At 44.7% G+C, this 24745-nt stretch overlaps 1 protein-coding gene across 3 annotated transcripts in view; it reads left to right on the top strand.

Moving 5' to 3' along the window:
- The window catches only part of LOC131904265 (protein DDI1 homolog 2), a 41731-nt gene extending 17296 nt beyond the window's left edge, over positions 1 to 24435 (top strand). The window contains exons 4-9 of one of the 3 annotated variants that reach the window (XM_059255331.1): positions 848 to 974; positions 5563 to 5690; positions 8713 to 8841; positions 12588 to 12691; positions 15505 to 15694; positions 22337 to 24435. In XM_059255331.1, the coding sequence (XP_059111314.1) occupies positions 848 to 974; positions 5563 to 5690; positions 8713 to 8841; positions 12588 to 12691; positions 15505 to 15694; positions 22337 to 24141 (2483 nt within the window). In that variant the 3' untranslated portion in view covers positions 24142 to 24435. Of the gene's footprint in view, positions 1 to 847; positions 975 to 5562; positions 5691 to 8712; positions 8842 to 12587; positions 12692 to 15504; positions 15695 to 18564; positions 18628 to 22336 lie in introns of those variants that run through there. The other 2 variants (XM_059255333.1, XM_059255332.1) reach the window with 2 other exon arrangements.
- The last annotated feature ends 310 nt before the right edge of the window (positions 24436 to 24745 follow it).

Below are 24745 nucleotides of genomic sequence, written 5' to 3'. Positions count from 1 at the left end.
CCTGCCCTCTTCGGGGAGCCAGAGATTCCATTCAGATAATCAGACTAGTTCACAAGCCCCTCTACAAGCCCCACCCCAGGCTTGGTTTTCATCTTTCTAAAGTGGGGTTGCATGTGTAGACCAGGGGAAAACCTCGTTTATCATCCTTAGTGTCATCCACCTCCTGTGCGGAAGGGTCTCTCCTTGACTTTTCAGCAGGTGGGTGAGGCTGGCTGGCCACAGGAATTCCAGTGTGCATCATCATTTCCAGCAGTTGATGTGGACTCTGCATTTCAAACGGAGGCCCTCATGCTTGCAAGTTAAACACATTACCCACTGAAGCCACCTCTCCCCTGGAATATTCATTGTGTTCCTTCTGTTCAGTTTCCTCTTGAATAGGCTAGCACTGTTCTCATAATTACTGATTCGTTTTGCCTGTTTTCAAACTTTATGTATTTGGAATTGTAGAGTATACTCTTTGGTGTTGAGGTTTATTTATTTACTTGTCTTTGGTTTTTCAAGATAGGGTTTCTCTGTGTAGCCCTGGCTGTCCTAGAACTTGCTCTGCAGACCAAGGTGGCCTCAAACTTACAGAGATCAGCCTGCCTCTGCCTCCCAAGTGCTGGGAGTAAAGGCGTACATCACCACTGCTAGACTGAAATAAAAACACTTTTAAAATAATGGATTAAAAATAAAAGAAGTGGCCGGATGGTGGTGCTGCATGCCTTTAATCCCAGCCCTGGGGAGGCAGAGGCAGGCAGATCTCTGACTTTGAGGATAGCCAGGGCTACACAGAGAAACCCTGTCTTGTGAAAGCCAAAAGAAGGGAAGAAATGTAGAACTGAATATGCCCCTCTGATTTTTGTAGAGAGATTCTCTAGGGTCCTGGTAGAGCAGCAGCAGGACCGAGCTCGGAGAGAACAAGAAAGGATTCGTCTGTTTTCTGCTGACCCCTTTGATCTTGAAGCTCAGGCAAAGATAGAAGAAGATATAAGGTAAGATCCATCTACCTAATGAGCAAGCTCACAGCATCCAGGTCGTCAGGCATTAGCTAGACAGACGGCTGCTTCTCTGTCTCCAGGTTGAGATAATAACCTCAGTCTTCTTTGGTAACTCTCTCCTTCATTGTCTGATCTGATTTGGAAAATACTTAATGATTTCTGCTCTCAAATTTTGTGAGCACTTCCTGATTAGCAGACAGAGCAGCATCGTTAAAGCTGGGTAGGTGACCCCAGGACGACTGAGGTAGACTGGCTCTGAAGGTTGATTTCAGTCCTGATTAAATCAGGTCTTGAAGGCGATTGGATTAGAGAGCTCCGCACAGGTGGGGTCTTGTAGTCCTCTGTCTTCTTTCTGCTGAGCCTTTGCTGACTTGGCTGGTGGATAAGCTCTCTGCCTGACACATTGCCACCTCTGAGTCTGTTGCAGTGGTTCTCTGCTGGGGCTGTATTAAAGCATGCAATAAGCTTTTAAAACTGCAGATGCGTAAGCCTTCTGTAGCCTGACGAGTCGGGATCTTTCAGAGTGCAGCCCAAGCAAGGACAGAGATGCTAATGGCAGTGCTGACCAGATCACTAGTCTCAAGCAAGATGCTGTTTGAATAAAATGGCCATCTGCTCCCCAAACCCAATTCAGTTTTTGTTGCTAATTATGAAAATCCTCCTGTAACTAAGAGGAACAAATCTAATGGTACTCCTATTACAGTGAGTAGGGTGGGAGCTGTAGTTACCTGATTGGCTTGCTTTATTACACTCATAGGCTCTCTCCGCCCTTTTGCCTACACTGGGGACCTCATGAATTCATACCCGTTAGACTAGTCCTTCACTGCCAGGCTGATTCTGGACACTCTGACTGTACTCGAAATTGAAGGACAAGTCATATTCCAGGACTAATTGAAAGCCCTAAGCTGTTTGCTCATGTTCTGTTGCTTCACTAATCGAATCAGATATTGGTGTTTTTTTCCCCCCTCTTAGCACAGTTAGGCAAGTTTCTGCCACTGAGTCATATCCTCAGCTCTGCTTTTACTTTTTATTTTGAGACACGATCTCACTAAGCTGGCAAGCTGTCCTTGAACTTAATGTCCTGCCTCAGCTTCCGTACTAGCTGGGTCTGCAGACCTGCGCAGCCATGCTTTAATCAGATATTAGTATCTATGGACATAGCTTAACTAGCTCAGTCGGCCCAGAGAAATAAAGCCCTTGTGTTCTTACTGGGTCACATTGCAGCCGTAAGAGAGTCTGACATTGATTATAAGCATAAACAAACCCTGGAAGTAGAGTATCAAATCCAAACAGGTCGTTTCCTATGGGGGTGGGGTAAAGGAAGCAGATTGCAGATTATCCAGACAGCACCAGCTGGCCTACATGGCTGTGCATCTGGGGTTGCACTGATACTCTTTGTGTTGTTTGGTTAGGGTTGGTTGGTTTATTGCCTTTAGTTGTTTTGACACAAGGTTGTCTCCAGTCCCACTCAGGCCCACAGCCGCTCAGACCCAATTAAACACACAGAGACTTATATTACTTATAAACTGTATGGCTGTGGCAGGCTTCTTGCTATCTAGTTTTTATATCTTAAATTAACCCATTTCTATAAATCTATACCTTGCCACATGGCTCGTGGCTTACCGGTATCTTTACATCTTACTTCTCATGGCTGCGGCAGCTGGCAGCATCTCCTGACTCAGTCTTCCACTTCCTAGAATTCGCCTCTCTCCTTAGCCTGCCTATACTATACTTCCTGCCTGCCTACTGGCCAGTCAGCGTTTTATTTATCAATCAAACAGAGCAACACATTCACAGCATACAGAAAGACATCCCCAGCACAAGGTCTTACTGTGTAGCCCTGGTTAACCTTGAACTCTGAGATCTACCTGCCTCTGTGTGTTCCACTATATGTTGTAAATACTTATTTTAATTTTATTGGGGTGTGTGTGCGTGTATGTGCCCCATGAGTGTAAGGAGCCTGTTGGATCATTTGGTAGCTGTGAACTGCCTGATATGGATGCTGAGAACCAAACTCGGGCCTTTGGAAAAACAGTAAGCGCTCTTGATGCCGAGTTATCTCTCCAGCCCAAGAAATGTGGCTAGATCTACCTAGAGTTAAAGCGTTTTTATTATAATTTATTTATTGGTCTGGATATGCACGCAGTGATACATGTGTGTCAATCAGAAGACAACTTGCAGGAATTACATTTGGTTCTCTCCTTCCACCATGGGTTATAGAGATCAAACTTAAGTTATAAGATTGGTGACAAGCACCATGCTTCCTGAGTTGTCTTATGGCCCTACATTCACCCCTTGAAGGAAACTTTGTACTTCTGAAGCTGCTCTATTGAGACCTTCAGAGCCATAGCCAATTGGTATCTCAAAGGATTGATTTTTTTTTTTTATTTTAAATGGGCTTTTCCTCAGTTTCACTCACTTTTATTTTTTGAGACAGCTTCTCTTGCTGAACCTGTAGCGAATAGATTTGGGTGGGCTTGTTAACTGACCATTGAGCTCCAGGGACCCTCTTGTCTCTACCTCCCCACCTCTGAGATTGCGATTGGATGCTGCCAGGTACCCTCACGCTTGAATGGTAAACATATTACTGACTGAGCCATCTCCCTAGCCCCACTTTTCCTTTTTTTCTCCTGAAACTTAACTTGGGTTAGAGCAATACCAGGGGTACATAATTAGTTGTTGTGTAATTTCTAAATTTAATAGTGTGTCATTGGATAAAGGTGTATAATTATATCAAATGTGTCTTAAAATTTCTGCCTGGCACATGACGTGATTGTACAGGGGCATGTGTACACCAAGGTGTGATAGCTTCCCTGTTTGCCAAACTAAATTAAACAAGGGCGCCCAGACTTTGTGAGACGTTTAACCGTCTGTTGCAGATCTGAGGTTAACCATGGGTTTGGTGAACGGGAGCGTTAGGAAGGCACAGGCAATGGCCTTGAGAGCAGGGTCAGCAGACCTCCCGTAAAGGCTAGTAATGACTGGTCTAGGTTCTGCAGGCCACGTGACCTGTTCTCCTGTTGAGCTCTGTGTCTGCTGTGCGAAGCGAGTGGTGGTGGGACAGCTTGTTAGTTTCTTATCTACTTGCTCTGACCAGCGACTTACAGCAAGGATATTTATTTATTATTTATTCTGTTTAAGGCTGTAGTCCACGATGGTGGGGAAGACCTGGCGGCAGGATCATGTTTCCTTTTTATTCAGTCTTGGACCCCAGCCTGTGAAATGGTGGTGCCCACATTCAGTGATGTTCTTCTCTCCTCAGTTAAACCTTTTCAGAAGCACCCTCACTGACAAATCCAGATTGGTATTTCTATGGAGATTTTAAAACCACTGTCACTGATCAAGGTTAACCATCACATGTTATGTAAACAGTGTCTCTGTTCCCATAAGACATGCACATGTATTGGAATGTGGTTTTAGCAGTCCTTAGTTCACAGTGAACTTTACCCCAAATTATAGGTGGAATTCGATATTCCCAGTCTGAAGGTAAGAGTCTAAGCAGTGTGTCTTGAGACAGGGTTTCATGTAGCTCAGGCTGGTCTTAAATGTCACCCAGGATGACCCTGAAGTTCTGATCCTCTTGCCTTCACTTCCCAGATGCTGGAATTTGCAGATGTGCACCACCACACCTGATTTATATGAGTCTGGGGCCCCTGCTTTCATGCATGTTACATCTCCTGATAGATGCAATTTTTGAAGTTCTGTTCTTGCCTTAGCACCATAAGCTAAATTTTTTAGGCTGCTCATCAACTTTGTAATGGGAAGGAATTGGTTTTTTTGGTGGGTTTTTGTTTGTTTGTTTGTTTGTTTGTTTGTTTGTATTTTAATTTTACAGATTAGAAAAGCCAGTTGTGTAAATGAAGCAGCCTGCGCAGCACAGACAGGTGGAATACATGGAATTCTGTTTGAAGACTTACTGATGCACTGGGATGATAATTCAGATGCCCAGGACATCCTCAGTTAAAATAGCAGCACATGGCTGGCATGGTGACACATTCCTTTAATACCAGTACTTAGAAGGCAGAGGCAGGCGGAGCTCATGAATTTGAGGCTAGCATCATCTATGGAGCGAGTTGCAGGGCAGCCAGGGCTACACAGAGAAACCCTGTGTTTCAAAAAGATGCATATCAAAATAACAAAGATCAAAATAGAGGCGTATGCTTACAAGGTCTGGTAGCACACATAATCCCAACACTGGAGAGGCTGAGATGAGAGGGTCACAAGTTCAAGTCTAACCTGGGCTATGTAGTAAGATCCTGTCTCAAGTAGCATTCATGAAATTTCAGTGTTTGTTAAGATACAAAGGGACTATGGCCTTGTTTTCTAGGAGTTTATTTTTCCATATCTGAGCTTTCAAAGGGAGCACGATTGTTTTACATGAGGATAATTTTATGCCTGTCTCAGGTCTTCTGCCAGCTTTGTCTCTCCTCACCTCCTGTTGAGTCACTTGTTGGGGAACACAGAACCAACTTCCATTCTATGAGTCAGCTGCTCCAGTTAGGGCAAAAACCATTTACCAATGTGTTTGTGGTGGTCTTTCCTGGAAACGGAGCTCTCAGTGTGCTGCTCTGACTTGTCATAGGCAGCAGAACATTGAGGAGAACATGACAATAGCTATGGAGGAGGCCCCGGAGAGCTTCGGCCAGGTTGCCATGCTCTACATCAACTGCAGAGTGAACGGGCATCCTGTGAAAGCCTTCGTTGACTCAGGTAATGATGGGGAGAGGGGAGGCTCTGGTGTCTATTAGACACTAGTCCTGTGGTCTGCTTGCCGATGCCTAGAAGTTACATTTTCATTTTTCAGTCTGTGTTGGTGATAGATTTCTTTCCCAGTCATTTCTTACCTGGTTTTATGTTTAGAGTGCCTCAGCTGGTAGTAAGGACTTGGATGGGTGTAACTAAAGAACTGAAAAATAGAGGCTCGAGCAGAGGGAGGCAGTCCAGATTGATTGGGGGTGGGGGGGGTGTGGGTGTGAGTTGGATCAGTGGTTAAGAGTTAGTACTAGTCTTGCAGAAGATGTGGGTTCAGTTCCCAGCACCCACATTACACAGCTCACAAACACCTATAACTCCAGCTGCAGACAATATGACAGACACCCTCTTCTGGCCTCCATGGGCACCTGTACTCACATTGCACCCACTCTCCACATATACATGGAATTAAAAATACATCCTCAGCTCTGTAGTGAGTTTGAAGCTGGTTTCTGAGATTTATGTCTCACCTCTCTGAAACAGGAGATAGGGTAGCAGTAAGGTTGAAGACAAACGGGATGCAGTGCACCTGACCCCGGCTGGGCACTAATTTGACACAGTCTTATAGAAAGTGGGAACCTTTAAGGGTTATTGAACAGATAAAGACATGATTTGAAGGAGGCCATAGTTTGGGACTGCAGGCTGGAAAAATTCTATAACTTTGAGGGTCGTATTTGCTTTAAATTATATGTGCATGGCACAGATTCAGAGCCAGAGGAATCCACTCAGGAGGGAGGTGGGTGCGAGCCCTCAGCAGCTGTGGGAAGAAGGAAGAAGGTCAGAACAGCAGACATTGCAGAGATCTGATTTGTAGGTTCAGGCAGTTCAAGGGCGCAGTGAAGGCGGCAGGAGTCAACATCGAACTGTGCCGTAGTTGTAAGATGGTGAGAAGGCCATGCCACTGGCAAAGAGAGACATCTGAAGTGAGGTTTGGGAGAAGCTAGAGCTGTCCAGTACATAAGTGTATGGAGCCAGTGTTCAAGGGAGGGGCTAGGGCTAGACAAAGATTACAGAAGTATCAGCCTGCTACAGCTGAGTACATATGTCCTGAGATAGAAAATAATCTCACGTAAGGCTAGGGATGTGTCTAGCATACACAAAGCCCCGAGCTGGAACCCAGCACTGCATAAAACTTAATAGGAGCATAATAGAGCATGTTTGTAACCCCAGCACCCAGGGAGGTGGAGGCAAGAGACTCCTTAGCTATATAGTGAGTTTCCAGCTTGAGTAGCAGTGAGACACATGCCCTCAGCTTTCAAGGGAAGAAGACCCATTTGTAGGTTCATTTCTAAGTTTTTGGAAACGTAGAGGACTTTTTGGGTTTTGTCCCTCTACCCACCCTCCTAGGGGTGTGGTTGTTTGGTTAAGGCAGGATTTCACTATGTAGCTATGGATGGCCTGGAGCTAGCTGTATAGACCAGGATGGCAAACTCACAGAGATCTTCTTGCCTTTGCCTCCTGAGTGCTGGGATTAAAAATATGTGTGTGCTACTGAGGCTGGAGAGATGGCTCAGCGGTTAAGAGTAAGCTAAGAATGCTCTTTCAGAGGACCCAGCTTCAATTCCCAGCACCCACATGGCAGCTCACAACTGTCTGTAACTCCAGTTCCAGGGGACCCAACACCCATGGCAAAACACCAATGTACATTAAAAAAAAGAAAGAAAGAAAGAAAGATACGTGCCATCATGCCCAGCTTTTTTCTAAAGTGGTTCTGGGTTCAATCCTAGGTTCTTGTCCATGTTAGGCAAGTGTTCTACCACTGAGCTGTACTCAGCTGCAGCCTATATTTTTTAACTTGTAAGCAGTGTGTCCCAACACTTTAAGTAAAAATCACTGGAATCTGTGTGTTGAAGCACACACCTGTAATCCCAGGAGGCTGACACAGGAGGATTACATGTTCAAGACTAAATTTGGACTACACGGGGAGTAAGAACCTGATTCAGAAAACAAAAGCAGCCGGGCAGTGGTGGCGCACGCCTTTAATCCCAGCACTCAGGAGGCAGAGCCAGGCGGATCTCTGTGAGTTCGAGGCCAGCCTGGGCTACCAAGTGAGTCCCAGGAAAGGCGCAAAGCTACACGGAGAAACCCTGTCTCGAAAAACCAAAAAAAGAAAAAAGAAAACAAAAGCAAACAACAAGGAAGACGACGTGTTCTCAGTATTGTCAGTAACATCTGGATTTCAGAAGGTCACCTCCCGATAGGCTTGTTCGCTGTTGGTAAAGTTTGTTGGTGTGTGTGTGTTTTTTAAGTGCATGTATGTCTGTGTAAGGGTGGCGAGTCCGTTGGAACTGGAGTTACAGACACTTGTGAGCTGCCATGTGGGTGCTGGGAATTGAACCCAGGTCCTCTGGAAGAGCAGCCAGTGCTTTAACCGCCGAGCCATCTCCCCAGCCCTGTTAGTAAAGTTTTTAAGTATCATTCTGGTACTCCCTTAAAAACATACTCTTTCTCTCAGACTTTTGTACTGTTTTAGATTCTGGTATGGAAATGAAAGTTGAATTAAGCAGGGATGTTGGTGCACATATACCATTCTAGAACATGGGGGTAGAGGCAGAAAGAATAGTAGGAGTTTTCAAAAATAAGTAGATCGGGCCGGGCGGTGGTGGCGCACGCCTTTAATCCCAGCACTCGGGAGGCAGAGCCAGGGGGATCTCTGTGAGTTCGAGGCCAGCCTGGGCTCCCAAAACAAAAAAAAAAAAAAAAAAATGGGCTGGAGAGATGGCTCAGAGGTTAAGAGCACTGGCTGCTCTTCCAAAGGTCCTGAGTTCAATTCCCAGCAACCACATGGTGGCTCACAACCATCCACAATCAGATCTGGCGCCCTTTTCTGTATACGTAATAAATAAATAAATCTTTAAAAAAAAAAAAAAAAAAAAAAAAATAAGTAGATCAGCTAATCAGGGTGATGTTACAGAGATAGAAGTCTTACCACAAATGTGGGTTATAGTTTTTACAGTGTGATATTTCTCTCTCCCTCCAGGTGCCCAGATGACTATTATGAGCCAGGCTTGTGCGGAAAGGTGTAACATCATGAGACTGGTGGACCGTCGGTGGGCTGGCATAGCCAAAGGAGTAGGCACACAGAAGATTATTGGAAGGGTGCATCTAGGTGAGTGAAGGCAGGCCAGATGCTGCTTTTTGTAGGGCGGTTGAGTTTTGAAGTTCTTTCCTGATTCCCTCTGGTTGACATGGCCATGCACGTGCAAGCAAGCGGATGTGTATCTGTGGGTACACCTGCTCCTGCGCAGGTCAGAGAACAGCTTTGGGGTTGGTCCTGGCCTTCCACCCTTCCACAGTCCCTGGACTTGAATTCAGGTTGTCAGCCTTTCATGGCTAACAGTTTACTTGCTGACCCTAGAGTGTGGTTTCTTTCCCTCCGTCCTGGCTAGGTCGGGAGTCATTTCCATCACGGTGTTAGGCACTGTGTCTTAATCTCCCTGTGATCAGTGTTGCTGTGGGGTGCTGAATGCGCTTGGGATGTGTGGCCCCTTCCTTCTTTCAACTCCCCTTAGGGCATTTCCATGTCCTTGAGTGTGATCTATTTATTTCTTGTACTCGAATGTTAGTGGCTTTTTTAGTCTGGAAATGCATCTTTCAGATCCATGATGGAGCCCAGTGCCTTAGCACATGATAAGCACACTCCACAGTCAGGCCGTCCTAGCCCCTTGATGTACTCTAATGGAGATCTATTGTTACTCAGTCAAAATGGTCTCCTACACTAGGCTCATCCTACATAGTCTTAGTGTCTCTGGTGTGCACACATGTGTCTGTTCCAAGAAAGGAGTCGGGGGAATCCTTAGAATGGATATTCTCTCAGTTAAACCTTTCTAGAAACACTGTAGCAGAATATCCAGAGGTATGTTTCCATAGAGATTCTAGATCCCATCAAGCTGGCTATAAGATTAAATTTCACAGACCCTTTATTTCAAGAACTGGAAAGACATCATAGGAAGGGTTTCCAACACAGGGACTGCATGTGTGGGAGGGCGGTTAGGGGTGAGATATCTTAAGATGTGAGCTTTTGTGTGTGTGTGTGTATGTGTGAGGTTCTTGGTGCTTTTGTTTGTGGTACTCAGTTTTGTGGTTTTGTTTTCATTTTGTTTTTTAAAGATTTATTTTTTACATTTTTTTGTATAATAGTGGTTTTGTGTACTATGCATCTCTGGTGCCCTTGGAGTTTAGAAGAGGATATCCAATGCTCTGAAATTACAAGAGGAACCTAACTTGGTTCCTCTGCAAGAGCAGCAAACGTTTGACCTCTGAGCCATCTCTCCAGCCCCAATTATGTGGTTCTGGGTCATGAGTTTTATAGTGGGCAGTGTCAAAAGCTGGACCCTGTGCAGGTCTCAATTAGTTTCTGGTTTTAGCTCTCATCACCCAGGGGTCATCCGCACTCTAGATATCTGGAAATCTTAGAGCAAGAGAGAATTGGCGGTGTTCTGGGGTAGCTGCACGTTCTTGTAGAGAGGGGACTTGGAAATGAGACCAACTTCACAGCACGCACATACAATTGTCCAGGTGGATTACAGCCCATGTGGGTTAGAGAAAGGTCGAATTAGCAAAATGCTTACTGTGCAAGTGTGAGAGCCTGAGTTTGGATCTCAGCATGCAAAAGCAAGGTGTGATGGCACCTGTCTGCAGCCTCAAGGCTGCAAGCACAGAGTAGCTGATCTTGGGGACTGGTAAGCCGTCCAGCCCAGCCAAAATGGTGAGTCCCTTGTTCAGTGAGACCCTATTTCAAAAACTGCTATGGAGAGCAATAGAGGAAAAGACATTTAGCCTCAAACTCCAGTCTCCACATACATGTTCACACCTGCACATGTGCTTAGAGGCAGAACTTCTCAGCTTGAAATGTGGTGTCACGTAAACCTGTAAACTAAGCATTTGGCAAGTGGAGGCAGCACAATTAGGACCAGCCTGGACTACATGAGATCCTGACTCCAAAACTGAAGGAGGAGAAGATAATGAAGAAAACAAGAGAAAGATTGATTTTGAATTTGTTTGTTTGTTTGGACAGGGTCTCTCTGTAGCCCTGGCTAACCCTGGAACTCATTATAAAACCAAGCTGGCCTTGAACTTGGGAGATATGCCTGCCTCTGCCTCTGGATTATTAAAGGTGAGCTCCACCATGGCCAGCAAGTTTAAGAAGTTTGCCTTGAGAGCTGGGCATGGTGGTGCATGCCTTCAAACTAATCTCAGCACTCAGAAGCAGGGGCAGGCAAATCTTTGAGTTCCAGACCAGCCTGGTCTATACAGCAAGTTCCACGTCAGCCAGGGCCACACAGAGAAAACCTGGTGTATGTGTGTGTGTGTGTTGGGGGGGGGGGGTGAGTGCTTTGAGCACATGTGGTATCATACACCTATAGTTCCAGCGCTTAAAAAGACAAATAATATTTTAAAATAACAAAATAGACAGTAATGTTGGCTAGAAATATGTATAATACTATTTGAAGATCTAAGAAAAGCTAAAAATGATGAACACAGAACTAAGATAGTTGGGAGAGTTGGAGGAGATAGGAGGAATATAGGAATCGTAACACTTTGGTTTTCTTTTTCCTTTTAAGATTTATTTTTATTTTTATTTATGTGTATGTGTCTAGCTAAGTGTATACCATTTGTGTGCAGAAGCTAACTGAAATTACAGGCAGTTGTGAACTGCCTGCCAGTGGTTCTGAGACCTGAACTCGGGTCATTTGGAAGCACTCTTAACCACTGAGGCAGTCTCCCGTTGTGGTTTTCTATTTCTTTATCTGGATAATGTATGGTTGTTTCTTATGCTTTATATTGGACACATATCTCACACTCTCTTTGGCTTGCTACTTAATAGTAGCAAAGTAATTTAATGTCTTTTATTATTATTATTTACGGGTTTTTGCCTGCATTTACATCTGTGCATCACATGTGTGATGTGTGCCTGGTGCCTGTGGAAGCCAGAAGAGGGTACAGGACCCCTAGAACTAGAGTTATTGGTGATTGTGAGCTATCCTGTGGGTGCTGGGAATTGAATCTGGGTCCTCTGCAAAAGCAGCCAGTGCTCTTAATTGCTGAGTCATCCCTTCATCCCCTAGTAAAATAATCTTTTTTGTTTCATGTGCAATGGTGTTTTGCTTGCATGTATGTCTGTATGAGGCTGTTGGACCTCCTGGAACAGGAGTTACAGATAGTTGTAGCTACCATGTCAGTGCTGGGTATTGAACCCAGGTCCTCTGAAAGAGCAGCCAGTGCTCTTAACTGCTGAGCTGTCTCTCCAGCCTCTAGTAAAATAAATTTTAACCTGAGAAGTAGGAGATTGCAAGCAAAGCCAGACCCTCCTTGTGTCTCTGATTTGAAAAGTAGATACTTGGTTCTAACAGGCAATGAGAAGCCTTTTCTTGCATGGAGGTTTACTTTAAAGGTTTTAAAGGTTTAAAATATGCTGGTTCTACAGCTTTTTGGAAACATTTGTGCAAAATGTGTCTGAGTGGTATGGCTTGGGCTCCATCCTCAGCAACCCATGTATACACGTATACTCACAAATACCCGGTAGACCTTTTATAAGTATATAGGAAGCCACTTGTTAATACCAGAGAACTGCCTTCACTGTTACTGTTCTTGTGTATGTGTTGTTTTTTTAATCCTCTTCAGGCTTCCTTTCGTCACCTGCTGAGCATGGTCCTGGCGGCGGCCCACAACAAGCCCAGTCCTCAGAACAGTAGCTCTGCCCGTCTGCTTCAGTGCTTTCATCTTGTTTCACTGTTGTCCCTCCTTGCCTTGCCTGCGTCCAGGAAACCCAGACACAGAGTGATGGGTTTCTCACAACTCGCCCTGGGCTTGGGAAGCAACATCAGTAATATCTTCTTCTCTTCTGTGCTTTAGCTCAGGTTCAGATTGAAGGTGATTTCCTGGCATGTTCCTTCTCCATACTCGAAGAACAGCCTATGGACATGCTTCTGGGATTGGACATGCTTAAACGGCATCAGGTAATTAGAGCTTTTGATACATGGACACACGTAAGTGCATGGAGGCTAGAGGTTGACAACAGGTGTCTTCCTTGGTCTGTCTTACCTTGTTGTTTCAGATAGTGTCTCTCACTGACCCAGAGCTCCCGGATTGACTAGACAGGTAGGGCAGCAACTCCAGGGGTCCTGGTGTGTCCGCTCCCCCAGTGCTGAGGTTGTAGGGTGCCTTCAACTCGCATACTCTTGCCTCTTGCTCCTGGGATTTATAGGCATGTACCATCATGCCTCCGCCCTCTGCTTTTGCTCTGGGTCTCTAGTATTCACATCAACTCTGCTAGTTTCATATATTGACAAACCAAGAAAGAAACATGGTTTCTCAAACATGGAAGTGTCCTTGGTAGATTCTGTTGTACAGAGTTGAGATGACTGTCATTACAAATGGAGTCTGTCAGATGAGTGTGGTGGTGCACACCTTTAATCCTAGCGCTTAGATCCTAGCACCTAGAACAGAGAGGTGGCCTGGCAGGCGCCTGTGAGACCCTGTCTCAGAACAACAGCACAGATCTCTCCTTGTAAAGCCTCTAGGGATAAGTTAAATCTTGTCTCTTTTGACATTATAATTAGCAGTCTTATTTATTTATTTATTTTTTAACCTTAACGGTTTTTAGACTTTATCTGTTTTATTCACATGTATGCACCACATGTGTGCCTGGTGCACTTAAAGGTAAGAAGAAAGCATTGGATCCTCTGGAACTAACATTCTGATGGTTATAAAACACCATGTGGTACTGGGAATAGAAGGTCCTCTGCGAAAACAAGTGCTCTTGTTCCTTTTTTTTCCTTTTACTGAAAATAGATTTTTTTTGGGGGGGGGGTCACAATAAATCCTGGTTATGGTTTCCCCTCCCTCTACTCCTCCCAGTTCTTCCCTGTCTCCCCTCCCATCCAGATCCACCTTTCTGTCTCATTAGAAAACAAACAGGTTTCTAAGGGATTATAATCTGATAAAACAAAACTAACATATCAGAATTGGACAAATGAACAGAAGGAAAAGAGCCCAAGAGAAGGCACAAGAAACAGAGACCCACTTGTTCTTACACTCAGGAATCCCTTAAAAATACTAAACTAGAAGTCATAATATACATGCAGAAGACCTGGTACAGACCTATATAGACCCTGTACATGCTGCCCCATTCTCTGAGTTCATATGAGTTTGGATTATGTTGATTTAGAGGGCCTAGTTATATTGGTGTCGTCCATTCCCTCTATCTCCTTTCTCAGGGGTTTCCCTGATCCCTGAGGGGAGGGACTTCCCTTTATTAAGTTGTCTAATTTTAAGATTCTGATTAGAAATCAAAAGGGGCCTGGAGGGTGGGTGGCGCAAGCCTTTAATCCCAGCACTTGGGAGGCGGAGGCAGGCGGATCTCTGTGAGTTCAAGGCCATCCTGAACTACAGAGTGACTTCTAGGAAAGGCACAAAGCTACACAGAGAAACGCTGTCTCAAAAAACCAAAAAAAAAGGACAGAAGTCAAAAGAGTTTTTTGCTGATTTCCTGCAGGTGTTTAATTCATGCTTTTCTTAGCTGTTAATTAAACAATAGAACCTTGAGATTAAAAGGCTAGAGAATGAAAATGCTTTGTTCATACAGTGAGGATTATCTGACAATACATTAATTTGTCATGATAATTTATTTCTCATCTAAAGCCTAACTAAGATCTACCATGCTCATTGCAGACCATTGGTTAGTGTCTGCTGCGTAATGAAATGCCACAGTAGTTTATATTTGTTTGTTTTGCTAAGGAAGTGCTGTACCACTGAGTATACCTGAATCCCACTGTGGGTTTTTAAATAAAGTCAATGCCTTCATGCCACTATGTTTTAAATATTCCACACGATGATGTAAATCAGGTGGGACTTGACTAGTATATGGAAGGCTGTCTAGTTTCAGGCTCCTAAAATAAAAAAGCCTGAAAAATAATGTGTATTATATTGATTTAGCATTTTAAATGCCAAATGTATAAATATGTAAATGAAAACTAAGTTGTTTATTTGTCACTGTCTTGCTATTGTTTAGCACACACTGGTATTTTCTAACTTTACAGATATAAATCATGTACATGGCAATGTCAGACTTTTAAGTAGAGATAAAAACACACAGGGAAGGATAATGTAAATAAGAGTAAAGTGGCTGTGGTGGGCCACCACACCTGTGATCCCACCACTTGGCCTCAGGCAGATGGATCAAGAGGTCAAGGATGGTCTGGACTATAGACCCTGCCTCAAAAAATACAAAAACAAAGGAGGGCAGAGAGATGACTGGGTGTAACACTAGCTGCAGTGGCTGTGCAAGCCCGAAGACCCCCACTTATCCCCAGAGCCCTTGATGGATGCGGTGGCATCTGTGCCCAAGATAGGACATGGAGACACAAGGGCCTGAAGTATGCAACACAGCAGCAGAAACGAGACAAATAGAGACAAGCCTCAGGAGTTCAAGGCCAGCCTCCACTATATACACGCTGAGTTCAAGGGCCTATCTCTAAAATCAGAAAAGGTTTAGGGAGATGGAGTAGCACACAGGCAGGAGGAGGGTGAGTTGGAGGCTGTCTTAGGCTACAAAGTGAGTTCGAGATCATCCTGGATTACATAGCAAGACTGTGTCTCCAAAGCCAGCTGTAAAAAATTGATGCTTTCAGGTAGATGGTAAGGTTATGTTTGTTTTAATTGTTAAACTGTCTTTTCCTGGTAATGGTCTTTAGTGGTCGACTGTGGAACTAAGACTTGATTCTTCTGTAGGGAGCTTCATTTGCTGATGTTCTTTGCTTTCTTCCTCCAGTGTTCGATTGACTTGAAGAAAAATGTACTGGTGATTGGCACCACAGGCTCACAGACCACCTTCCTTCCTGAGGGGGAGCTACCGGAGTGTGCCCGCTTGGCATATGGAACTGGGCGAGAGGACATACGGCCAGAGGAGATTGCAGACCAAGAATTAGCAGAAGCCATTCAAAAATCAGCAGAGGATGCAGGTATTGGGGCTGACCATTTGAATAGTGCTGTGTCGTTAGTGGGGAAAGGCCTTTCTAGGAATTAGCTTCATTTTTCAGCAGAGGTATGTTCGTTGTCTTCTTACTCTTAATACCATGGTGAGGAGGCTCAGTCCCCAGTACCACGTAAAATGGGTGAGGTGGTACACACCTAGAATTCCAGCACTCAGGAGGTAAAGATGGGATAATCCGAATGCAAGGCTAGCTTGGAATATCTGAGACCCTGTCTCAAAAAGGAGAGAGGGCAGACAGGGGTTTGCATTGCCATGGCTCAGCAGGTAAAGACCCTTGCCACAGAAGCCTAGAAACCAGAGCCCAAATGTGGAAGAAGAGTGTCGACTCCACAGCTATGCTCTGACCTAGGCATGCCCACAGATAAATACTTCATAATACAAAAACTTGAAAGGACTCCTGTTTCAACAGCTCAAGAAAAAAGAATCTGGGGAGCTGGGTGTGGTGGCACATGCCTTTAATCTCAGCACTCTGGAGGCAGAGGCAGGGGATAGGGGATCTCTGTGAGTTGGAGGCCAACCTGGTCAACAGAGTGAGTTCCAGGACAACCCTGGCTGTTACACAGAGAAACCTGTCTCAAAAAACCCAAAAATAGCAGCAGTCTGAGACCAGGGCCGAAGAATCACAAATTCAGGCCCAGCTTTGGCTGAGTATTGTTCCAGGCTGTTTTGGGCTGTGTAGACATACCTGTGACAAAACAAAACAAACAACCAGAGGAGCCTGGAGCGGTGGCACACACCTTAATCCCCGCACTCAGGAGGCAGAGCGGATTTCCACCTCTGGGTTCAGCTAAGTTGTTCTGCATAGTGTGACCCTATCTCGGAAAAAAAAAGAGTAACAAGGATCCAGTGCTTTGTTCAAGGTTAGGTCGTTATTTGCTCGGATGTTTCTGAAACATCCTGTTTTGTCCATAAAGAAACTTCTGCAGTAAGCACACACTTTCAAGATCAGCAGTATTTCTCTAGAAATGTCTCATTTTCTCAGCCTGTTTGATTTGAAGGAAGGCATTATCACTGTGACTAAGCAGGGAAAGTTTACTGAAAGTGCTGCCACCAACGAGAAGAATCAGTGACCAGTGTAATCTTAACGTTAATCAACTGTAGTATTCATGTTCGCTGAGGTCCCAGACTAAGGCTGTGAAGCCAAGCTAATGCCTTCTAAATCTGAAGAGAAAGCAGAATCTTCTGAGGAAAATGGATCAAGATAACTTTGCTGAAATTCCCCATTTGTTAACAGAACAGTGACTCTGGGTGCATTTTCTAAAAACTGAAAAGAATTACCTTTTAAGTGAGTTGTCTTGAAGTCTTGGGTCAGGATTATTCATCAATGTGACTATCTCAGACTTTGCTTTTCCTGGTAGAGAGTGTGTTAGAATTACAAGTTCATGGAATAGATTTTCTGCTCAAGACAAAGATAATATGTTTGAAAAGTTTTATTATGTTTTCCTGGAGAACCTGCAGGTGTGTGTAGCCTTGAGCCTCTGGAATGGGATTGTGTAGCTGATGGAACTTCCAGGTTGGCCTTGGTCACCTTGTGGTCCAGCTTCACTGTATGTAAAGTGGAGTTTCGAGTTACCAGCAATCATTTTAATTTTCCCGGAAGGTCAGCCTGAGTGAGCTCATCTACCTCCTCAGCCTATAGACAGTAACTTGGCAACTTAGACGGGATGCTGATGTTTTGAGATCTTTTCCTGCACAGCCACGTGCTGTGATTAGAGAAGCACTAGCTGATGGCAGCAGTGTTCCTAACCCATTAACCCTCAGCCTCCTGAAGAGCTCCTCTTACAGTTCAGGTGACTAAAGTAGGTGAGACATTTTCAGGATCAGCAAAGGAAGGTCTGGCCAGTTTCAGAAACCACTGTATCAATGGAGCCTTTGCTACTGACCTGGTAAACTGCTGATTTTTGTAGTAGTGTTCTAATGGTGTCATTCTGCAAGGTTAGACTTGATTTATTTGGAGGACCAACTGCCTAAGATCATTAAAATTCACAATTATGGACATAATTTGTAAAAGTATTTTCAGAAAGTTACTTGGTTAATTATCAGGGTATCTTTACCCTTTGTGTCTGTCTACAGTCAGTAGGAGCTCTCTTAACATGTCTATATGCTGGTTAACTGAAGAAGGCAGTAGCTGGGACTTAATCAGACTTGATTTGTCCTCAGAAAATAAACATGAACCAGTTGTGCTGGCACTTGCCTATAAACCCTGCAATTGGGATGTCATGTTCTGCCAGTCTGGGCTATATACATAGCAAGACCTTGTCTCAAAAAAAAATAAAATAAAATCAAACAAACAAACAAACAAATAATAATAATAATAATAATAATAATAATAATAATAATAATAGGACTTTTGAGAAGTTTGAGAAGCTCCTACACTTGTTCGCTAACATTACAGAGTGGTCTTCAAGCAGTTCTTTTGATGGATTGACTGCCTGTGGCCTGTTTGCCTCCAACATCTGTGCAGAGCTATGGAATAATTTCTTTCCAAGTACAGTTAAAAATCTGAGCCGGGCGGTGGTGGTGCACACCTTTAATCCCAGCACTCGGGAGGCAGAGGCAGGCGGAACTCTGAGTTCGAGGCCAGCCTGGGCTACAGAGTGAGTTCCAGGAAAGGTGCAAAGCTACACAGAGAAACCCTGTCTTGGGGGAAAAAAATCTGTTAATGTAGAAACCTTGCTGGTGTCTTTGAAGAGATGCCCACGCTGTGGAAACATCCCTCAACCTGGACTCCTCGCTCCTGATTGGAAGGATGGGAAGGATTGAGGACTGCAGCCCTGCATGCTGTGTGGTTCTGCATTGTTAACCCACGTTTGCTTGTCTGTTTCCTAATCCAAACAGAGCGTCAGAAGCCATGATGCATGTAGTGTGTGTGTGCTGCAGCTGGAGTGGGCCCCAGACCAGGTATTTATAGACACCACATTAACCTTCCGTCCACGTATCGCCTGTGCTTTGAAAAATCTCTCTGTCTGGAACCATTTTGGAAATTCAAGACTTGTCATCCATGTTTCTCCCTATTCACTCTGGTTACAACTAGCCTGTATATACATTTATATGTATGTAGGCATAAATCCTTGTTATTGTTTATGGGAACAGTCCAGGGGGAGAGTCTTAGTAAAAAGTACTCTCGTACCTACCACCTGACAGTTGAAAACACTGCGTCAAGATTATTGGCATGAATTTCTTAAGCCATTTTACTTTGAAAACCTGGAAGTCCTCGGATGTTTGAAGTTTATAGAAGGGCAAAATTTTCATCTTACTGAGGAGAAATGGAAACTTGAGCCAATTGACTTTTCCAGAATCATAGTAATAGGTGGGCTGGGTGTGGTAATGCATTCCTGCCATCCCCTTCTTGGGAAGTTGAGGGAGGAGGATGCAAAGTTTGAGACCAGCCTGGACTGTTTAGTGAAACTGTCTTGGGGGAAAGTGTTGACAGAACCTGCTTTTTTTTCCCAAACAGTAAGAGCCGAGACTTGACCTTTTCTTCTGTCCTTGGCTTGACAAACCTGTGGGAGCATCTGCTGTCACTTCGGTATTGTCAACAGGACTGTGTTGGTCTGTGTGCATTTGTTAATTCTATCTGAAGCCCAGCTTTAGTAAGGGTTTGGAGGCTGGTTGTAATTAGACTCACATTTCATATTCTCGCTCTGTCTCGCTCGCTCGCTCGCTCGCTCGCTCGCTCGCTCGCTCTTGCTCTTTCATTTTAAGGACATTAGGCATAGTTAATGTCCATTAGGCTCTTTTTCTAATCCCCGGTGGTACTAGCTATTTAGTTTCGGAAGGACGACATATATGCTGCTCTAATAGTAAGTACAAAGTCCGCCAAGGCTTACCTTCACCTCACCTGCTTTTTGGGTTGTGCAGGTGCTTAACACTGAACCCAGGAGTGGTACATGCTGACATGGATATTCTGTTACAATGTGCTTTTTATGTTAGCACTAGTTCCAAACTGAACTTCTTTCAGAGTCAGCTTTATTGATTAGATTGATAAAACTAGGAACTTTTTAGATTTAGTGAACGTAGTTTAAATAGACAAAATCATTATCCTGTTTTTCACTAAACTTTAAGAAAAATTCCTTAGGTCAATAATTGAGCCAAGCAATGGTAGCGCACGCCTTTAGTCCCAGCACTTGGGGAGCAGAGGCAGGCAGATCTCTGAGTTTGAGGCTAGCCTGATCTACAGAGCAACTTCCAGGGTAGCCAGGGCTATACAGAAAAAACTTGTTGGGGGCGGGGGCAGGTAGAGAAGTCAATAGCTATATAGGATATGGTGGCGCACACTTTTAATTCCAGCACTGGGGAGACAGAGGCAGGCGGAATCCATGAGCCTGGTCTACATAGTGAGTTCCTTTATCAGAGGGGTGGGGGCGAGGGGAGGAAGTCAGTAATTGAGCCAAGTGTGGTGACACCTCCTGAGGATCCCAGCACTTGAAAAATGGTGGTGACAGAATCCCTAGTTCAAGAGCAGCCTAGACCCTGGTGTGCTAGGTTACACCTTTAATCCCAGCATTTAGGAGGCAGAGGCTAGAGGATCTCTGAGTTCAAGGCCAGCCTGGTGTACATAGTAAGCTTCTGGACAAACGACTACATTAAGAAATCCTGTCTCAGGTCTGGAGAGATGGCTCAGAGGTTAAGAGCACTGTCTGCTCTTCCAGAGGTCCTGAGTTCAATACCCAGCACCCACCAGGTGGCTCACAACCATCTCTAGTGGCATCTGATGCCCTCTTCTGGCATAAAGGTGTCCATGAAGATAGAACAATAAATCTTTTTTTAAAAAAGAAAGAAAGAAAACAGAAATCCTGTTTCACCCCAGAAGTGGGAAAGCCAGCGGCTTCCCAGCACAGCCCGTCCTTTAAAGCTGCTCACAGTGTCTGCTCAGTGTCGGCCGCTGGAATCCCAGCTGCTCTGCAGGACTTGAGGAGTGGAGACCCAGCAGGAGCGCTGATGTCGCTGCTCTTCAGCACAAAGCATCTGAATTGAATTGAACCCAGGAGCCGATTGTTTCCAGCCTTGATAACAGCCTGGATCTTTTAATTAAAGACATTTTGAGTGTTTAAGAGGCCAGTTTTTAATGGTACCAGAAGGAGTTGGACCTATTGAGTGGTGTCATTGTGGTATCTGCACTGAACTAGTATTTGAGCCTGCCATCATGTTTGAAGGGTTGGTAAATTAGAGCAACTCTTAAGTTACTGTTGCCTAGTACACTGTTCCTCTACCCTCCCTCCCCTGTACTCAGCAAAGATCTTAAATCTTGTCAGTTTTATTATGCTGTATTAGAGTTGCAGTGTTTGGAAGCTGGGCATGCTAGTGCGTATTGTAATCCCAGCGCTCAGACTGAAGCAGGAGGAGTGCCACAAGTTCCAGACCAAACAGAACTACATTACAGGGCTAGAGATGTAGTTGGATTAGTAGAGTGCCTTCCTGGCATGGAAGCTAGGTTTGGTCCCCAGTACCATATAACCTGGGAGGGATCATCCTTGTGCTTGATCAAGTTAGAGGCCAGCCTGGGAGCCAGGAAATCTTGCCTCAAAAATGGTTAAATAAATAGTTACAGTGCTTGATCAGATAAATAAAACTCTTGTCTGATTCATCTCTAGGTTTGTTTTGTTCTTTGAGTTGGGTGCTCGATTGTACCATGATTTTTTAGAAGCTTGGGTAGAAATGAAATCCATTGTTTACTTCTCTGTTTTCTAGGGATCTCTAGGCATGTAAACCCCATCCTGGTTGCCCCACTCTGTCCCCACCCAGCATGCTTGCTTTTGGATTTCTTCTGTATAACTTAAGCTTACATTTGAAACGTGAGAAAGTTTACTGGAGCCGGCTGTGGTGGCCCATGCTGTAATTCCAGCATCAGGAGGCTGACACGTGAGAATCGCTGATAGTTCAGGACTGAACAACTGGGCGCCTTTTTTTAAAAAAAAAAAAATAAAAAGAAAGCTTGTGAGAATCATCCAATGAAGATCCAAAATTTCACCAGAAATAAAGAAGCATAGCTGCTTGGCATGATGGGATGCTCCAATAGCCTGCACTCCAGAAGCTGGGGCAGATCTCAAGAGTAAGGCCAGCTCAGGCTAGCTATGTAGTGAGACTGTCTGAGATAAATACACACATAACTGTCTTTGAGCCATTGTCAAGTGCATGTTACAGTTCTTTACATATGGAATTTTAATAACGTTTATTAAAGACACACTCGAGGCCGGGCGGTGGTGGCGCACGCCTTTAATCCCAGCACTCGGGAGGCAGAGCCAGGCGGATCTCTGTGAGTTCGAGGCCAGCCTGGGCTACCAAGTGAGTTCCAGGAAAGGCGCAAAGCTACACAGAGAAACCCTGTCTCGAAAAACCAAAAAAAAAAAAACAAAAAAAAAAAAAACAAAAAAAAAAAGACACACTCGATTCAGGTTCAGTGATGCTACCTCATTTACTACAGAAAGATTCTTGTCCTCATTTACTACAGAAAGATTCTTGTATTTTTTTTTTAGCCTCATGTTTCCAAGAGAGACCTAAATTAAAAGACCTGCTTTTATTCTTTTGAGATTTTATTCTCTGATAATACAGTGATCTGCTAACTAATCTTTCTTCTTTCCTTTACTTTGTTTTTTTTTCCTTTTCACAGAGAAAAGCTGTAAAGAATCTACCTCACAGGGAATGTCATCGTTGCTGACTTCAGATGGATTCCACCCTCCAGCCCCTTCTTCTGGGCAGAGTCCTGAGGTTGGCAGCCCTACGAGTCTCGCTCGCTCTGTCTCTGCTTCAGTCTGCGCCATCAAGCCCAGTGACCCCAGTAGCATTGAACCTATAGCTATGGAGGCTATGAAGACTTCGGCTGAATTTCAGACAAGCTCTAAGAAAACAGACCCTCCTCCTCCTCTGCAGGGTCTTCCTGATCTCGCTTCCCCAGCAGACCAGAATCCAGCTATGCCTTTTCGTAATTCATCTGAAGAAGCATTTGTTGCAGATAATCCAGAGAAAGCTGCTGAAGGAAGAACCCAGGGCCTCAGAGTTTATCTCCATACAAGACAGGACACTAGTTTCTCTCACACAGCTACTGGGATGCATGAGCCACAGGTATTTGTGGAAGAAAAGAATTGGCATCCAGAAAATCAGAACCCAAGTCAAGTGAATGGCCTTCAGCAACACAGAGAACCACACAATGGGAGTGGACAGCAGAACGTTCCACATGACCAAGAATGTCTTTGTGACACAGAAGATCTTGAACTTCATGAAGAAAATCAACAGGACCAAGAAAAAATTGTCAATTTGAAAGCTGTGATGAAAAGAGATGAACTTCAGACAAATGCTCATCTTCTAAGTACAGAGAAAAGTCTAGCTTCAGGGTACTGTAGCTGTTCATGCTCAGAAACCCTGATGGAAGTGGATACAGTTGAAGAGTCTCTGGTTGCTCTGTGCAGCTCAACAGGCAGGCAGAATGTCAGTGTCAAGAGCCCTGGTGCATCGCATCTCACTTCAGATAATCCCTCAATGGAAGTGGAAACAGGACAGTGTAACCCCTCCTGTGAAAGCATGGAACATTCCATTTCGACCCGGCATTTGCAGCTCCCAGAAGATACTGTTGAAATGTCTGTGATGGATAGCAAAGATAGCCGCAGTTCCCCTTCCCCTTTAAGTGACCACGGTCACCCCTCTGTGGAGGCAGCTGAAGAATTTTGTTCGTCTGTCACAGTGGCCTTGAAAGAACTGCATGAACTTTTGGTCATTAGCTGTAAGCCAGCTTTGGAAAATGCACCTGAAGATGTTACCTGTCAGTCAGAGATGGAAGCTGAGAGCCAAGCAGGTATTTTGGACGTTTCAGGAAAGAGGGCCCAAAATGAGCATCTGATCCCTAGTGACCAGTACCCACAAGTCTCCTGTCACGAGGCCACCTCTGAATCAGAAAAGACAGACATCGTAGGCACTGCACCTTGTGCTGGGATAGAAGATAAAGCATACACTAGCTTCAGGGGTCTGGGCGATAGCTTGTCAAATGGCAGAGAAGTTGCCCCCAGACCAAGGGAGTCGGCCAGGAAGAACTGTTCTGTCGTTATAACCTCAGCCAAACCATCTGATGAGTCACGCTGCACCTCAGGTGTAGAAATGTCACCCACATTTGCAGTAGGTGAGGAGGGTACCCACAGTCAGCCTTCTGAGCACATGCAGAATCCAGGCACAGACGGGCCGGAGACCAGCGATGTCTGCCCTGGAGCTGCGCCGCCCTTTCATGGATTGGACCCACCTGCTACACAGCCCTTGTCTTCTCCCTCCGCTCTCCCGCCGTTCATCTTTCCCGCCGCAGATGTTAACCGGATTCTTGGTGCCGGCTTCACTCTGCAAGAAGCCCTCGGGGCTTTGCATCGAGTTGGTGGGAATGCAGACCTTGCACTTCTTGTCTTGCTAGCAAAGAACATTGTGGTCCCTACGTAATCGTGGGACAGTGGGCTGACTGTACTCCATTCCGTTTGTGAAAGCCCTCTCCACACAGATACACACTCACCACACACATACACAGTATATGTAGAAACCTGCAAGCAAAATGTTGAGCCAGATTTTTTTTTTTTTTTCCGGCCAAAGTAATTTATGATCTTTTGTCTGATGAATTTGTCTATTTTACTTGTTAAATTTTGGGCCTTTTAAAATGTATTGGCAGTATGTGCATACAAAAGCTTTTTATTCTCATTAAGATGATGTATTCTGGAATAAAATGGATGGTTTTGTGTATAGCATACCATTTTAGATGAGTGAATGCTTTGAAAGCAGGAGCCATGAGGAACCTGCCACCTGTGCAGCTAGGAACAGGTCAGCCGCCTGCTGTGACTGGCTGTGCTGTGTGCAGGATGTGGCTTAGAACAGGACGCTGGAGACGAATTCAATAACTTCTCGAGTTGTATGTTTGATTTGTGTGCTCAGGGGTGACATTTAAGTAGGATGAGCGGGAGGGCTTAACACCTGGGCTGTCTTGTGCATAATAGGCTGCTGCATGGACTGATTGCCAAATACCTTTATGACAGTGGGTGGGAATGGGGGAATT

Source organism: Peromyscus eremicus, chromosome 2 (genome assembly GCF_949786415.1).
Source record: "Peromyscus eremicus chromosome 2, PerEre_H2_v1, whole genome shotgun sequence".
Taxonomy (NCBI): Eukaryota; Metazoa; Chordata; class Mammalia; order Rodentia; family Cricetidae; genus Peromyscus; species Peromyscus eremicus.
The sequence above is the reverse complement of the archived record's forward strand: the minus strand, read 5'-3'. Positions and strand labels throughout refer to the sequence as shown.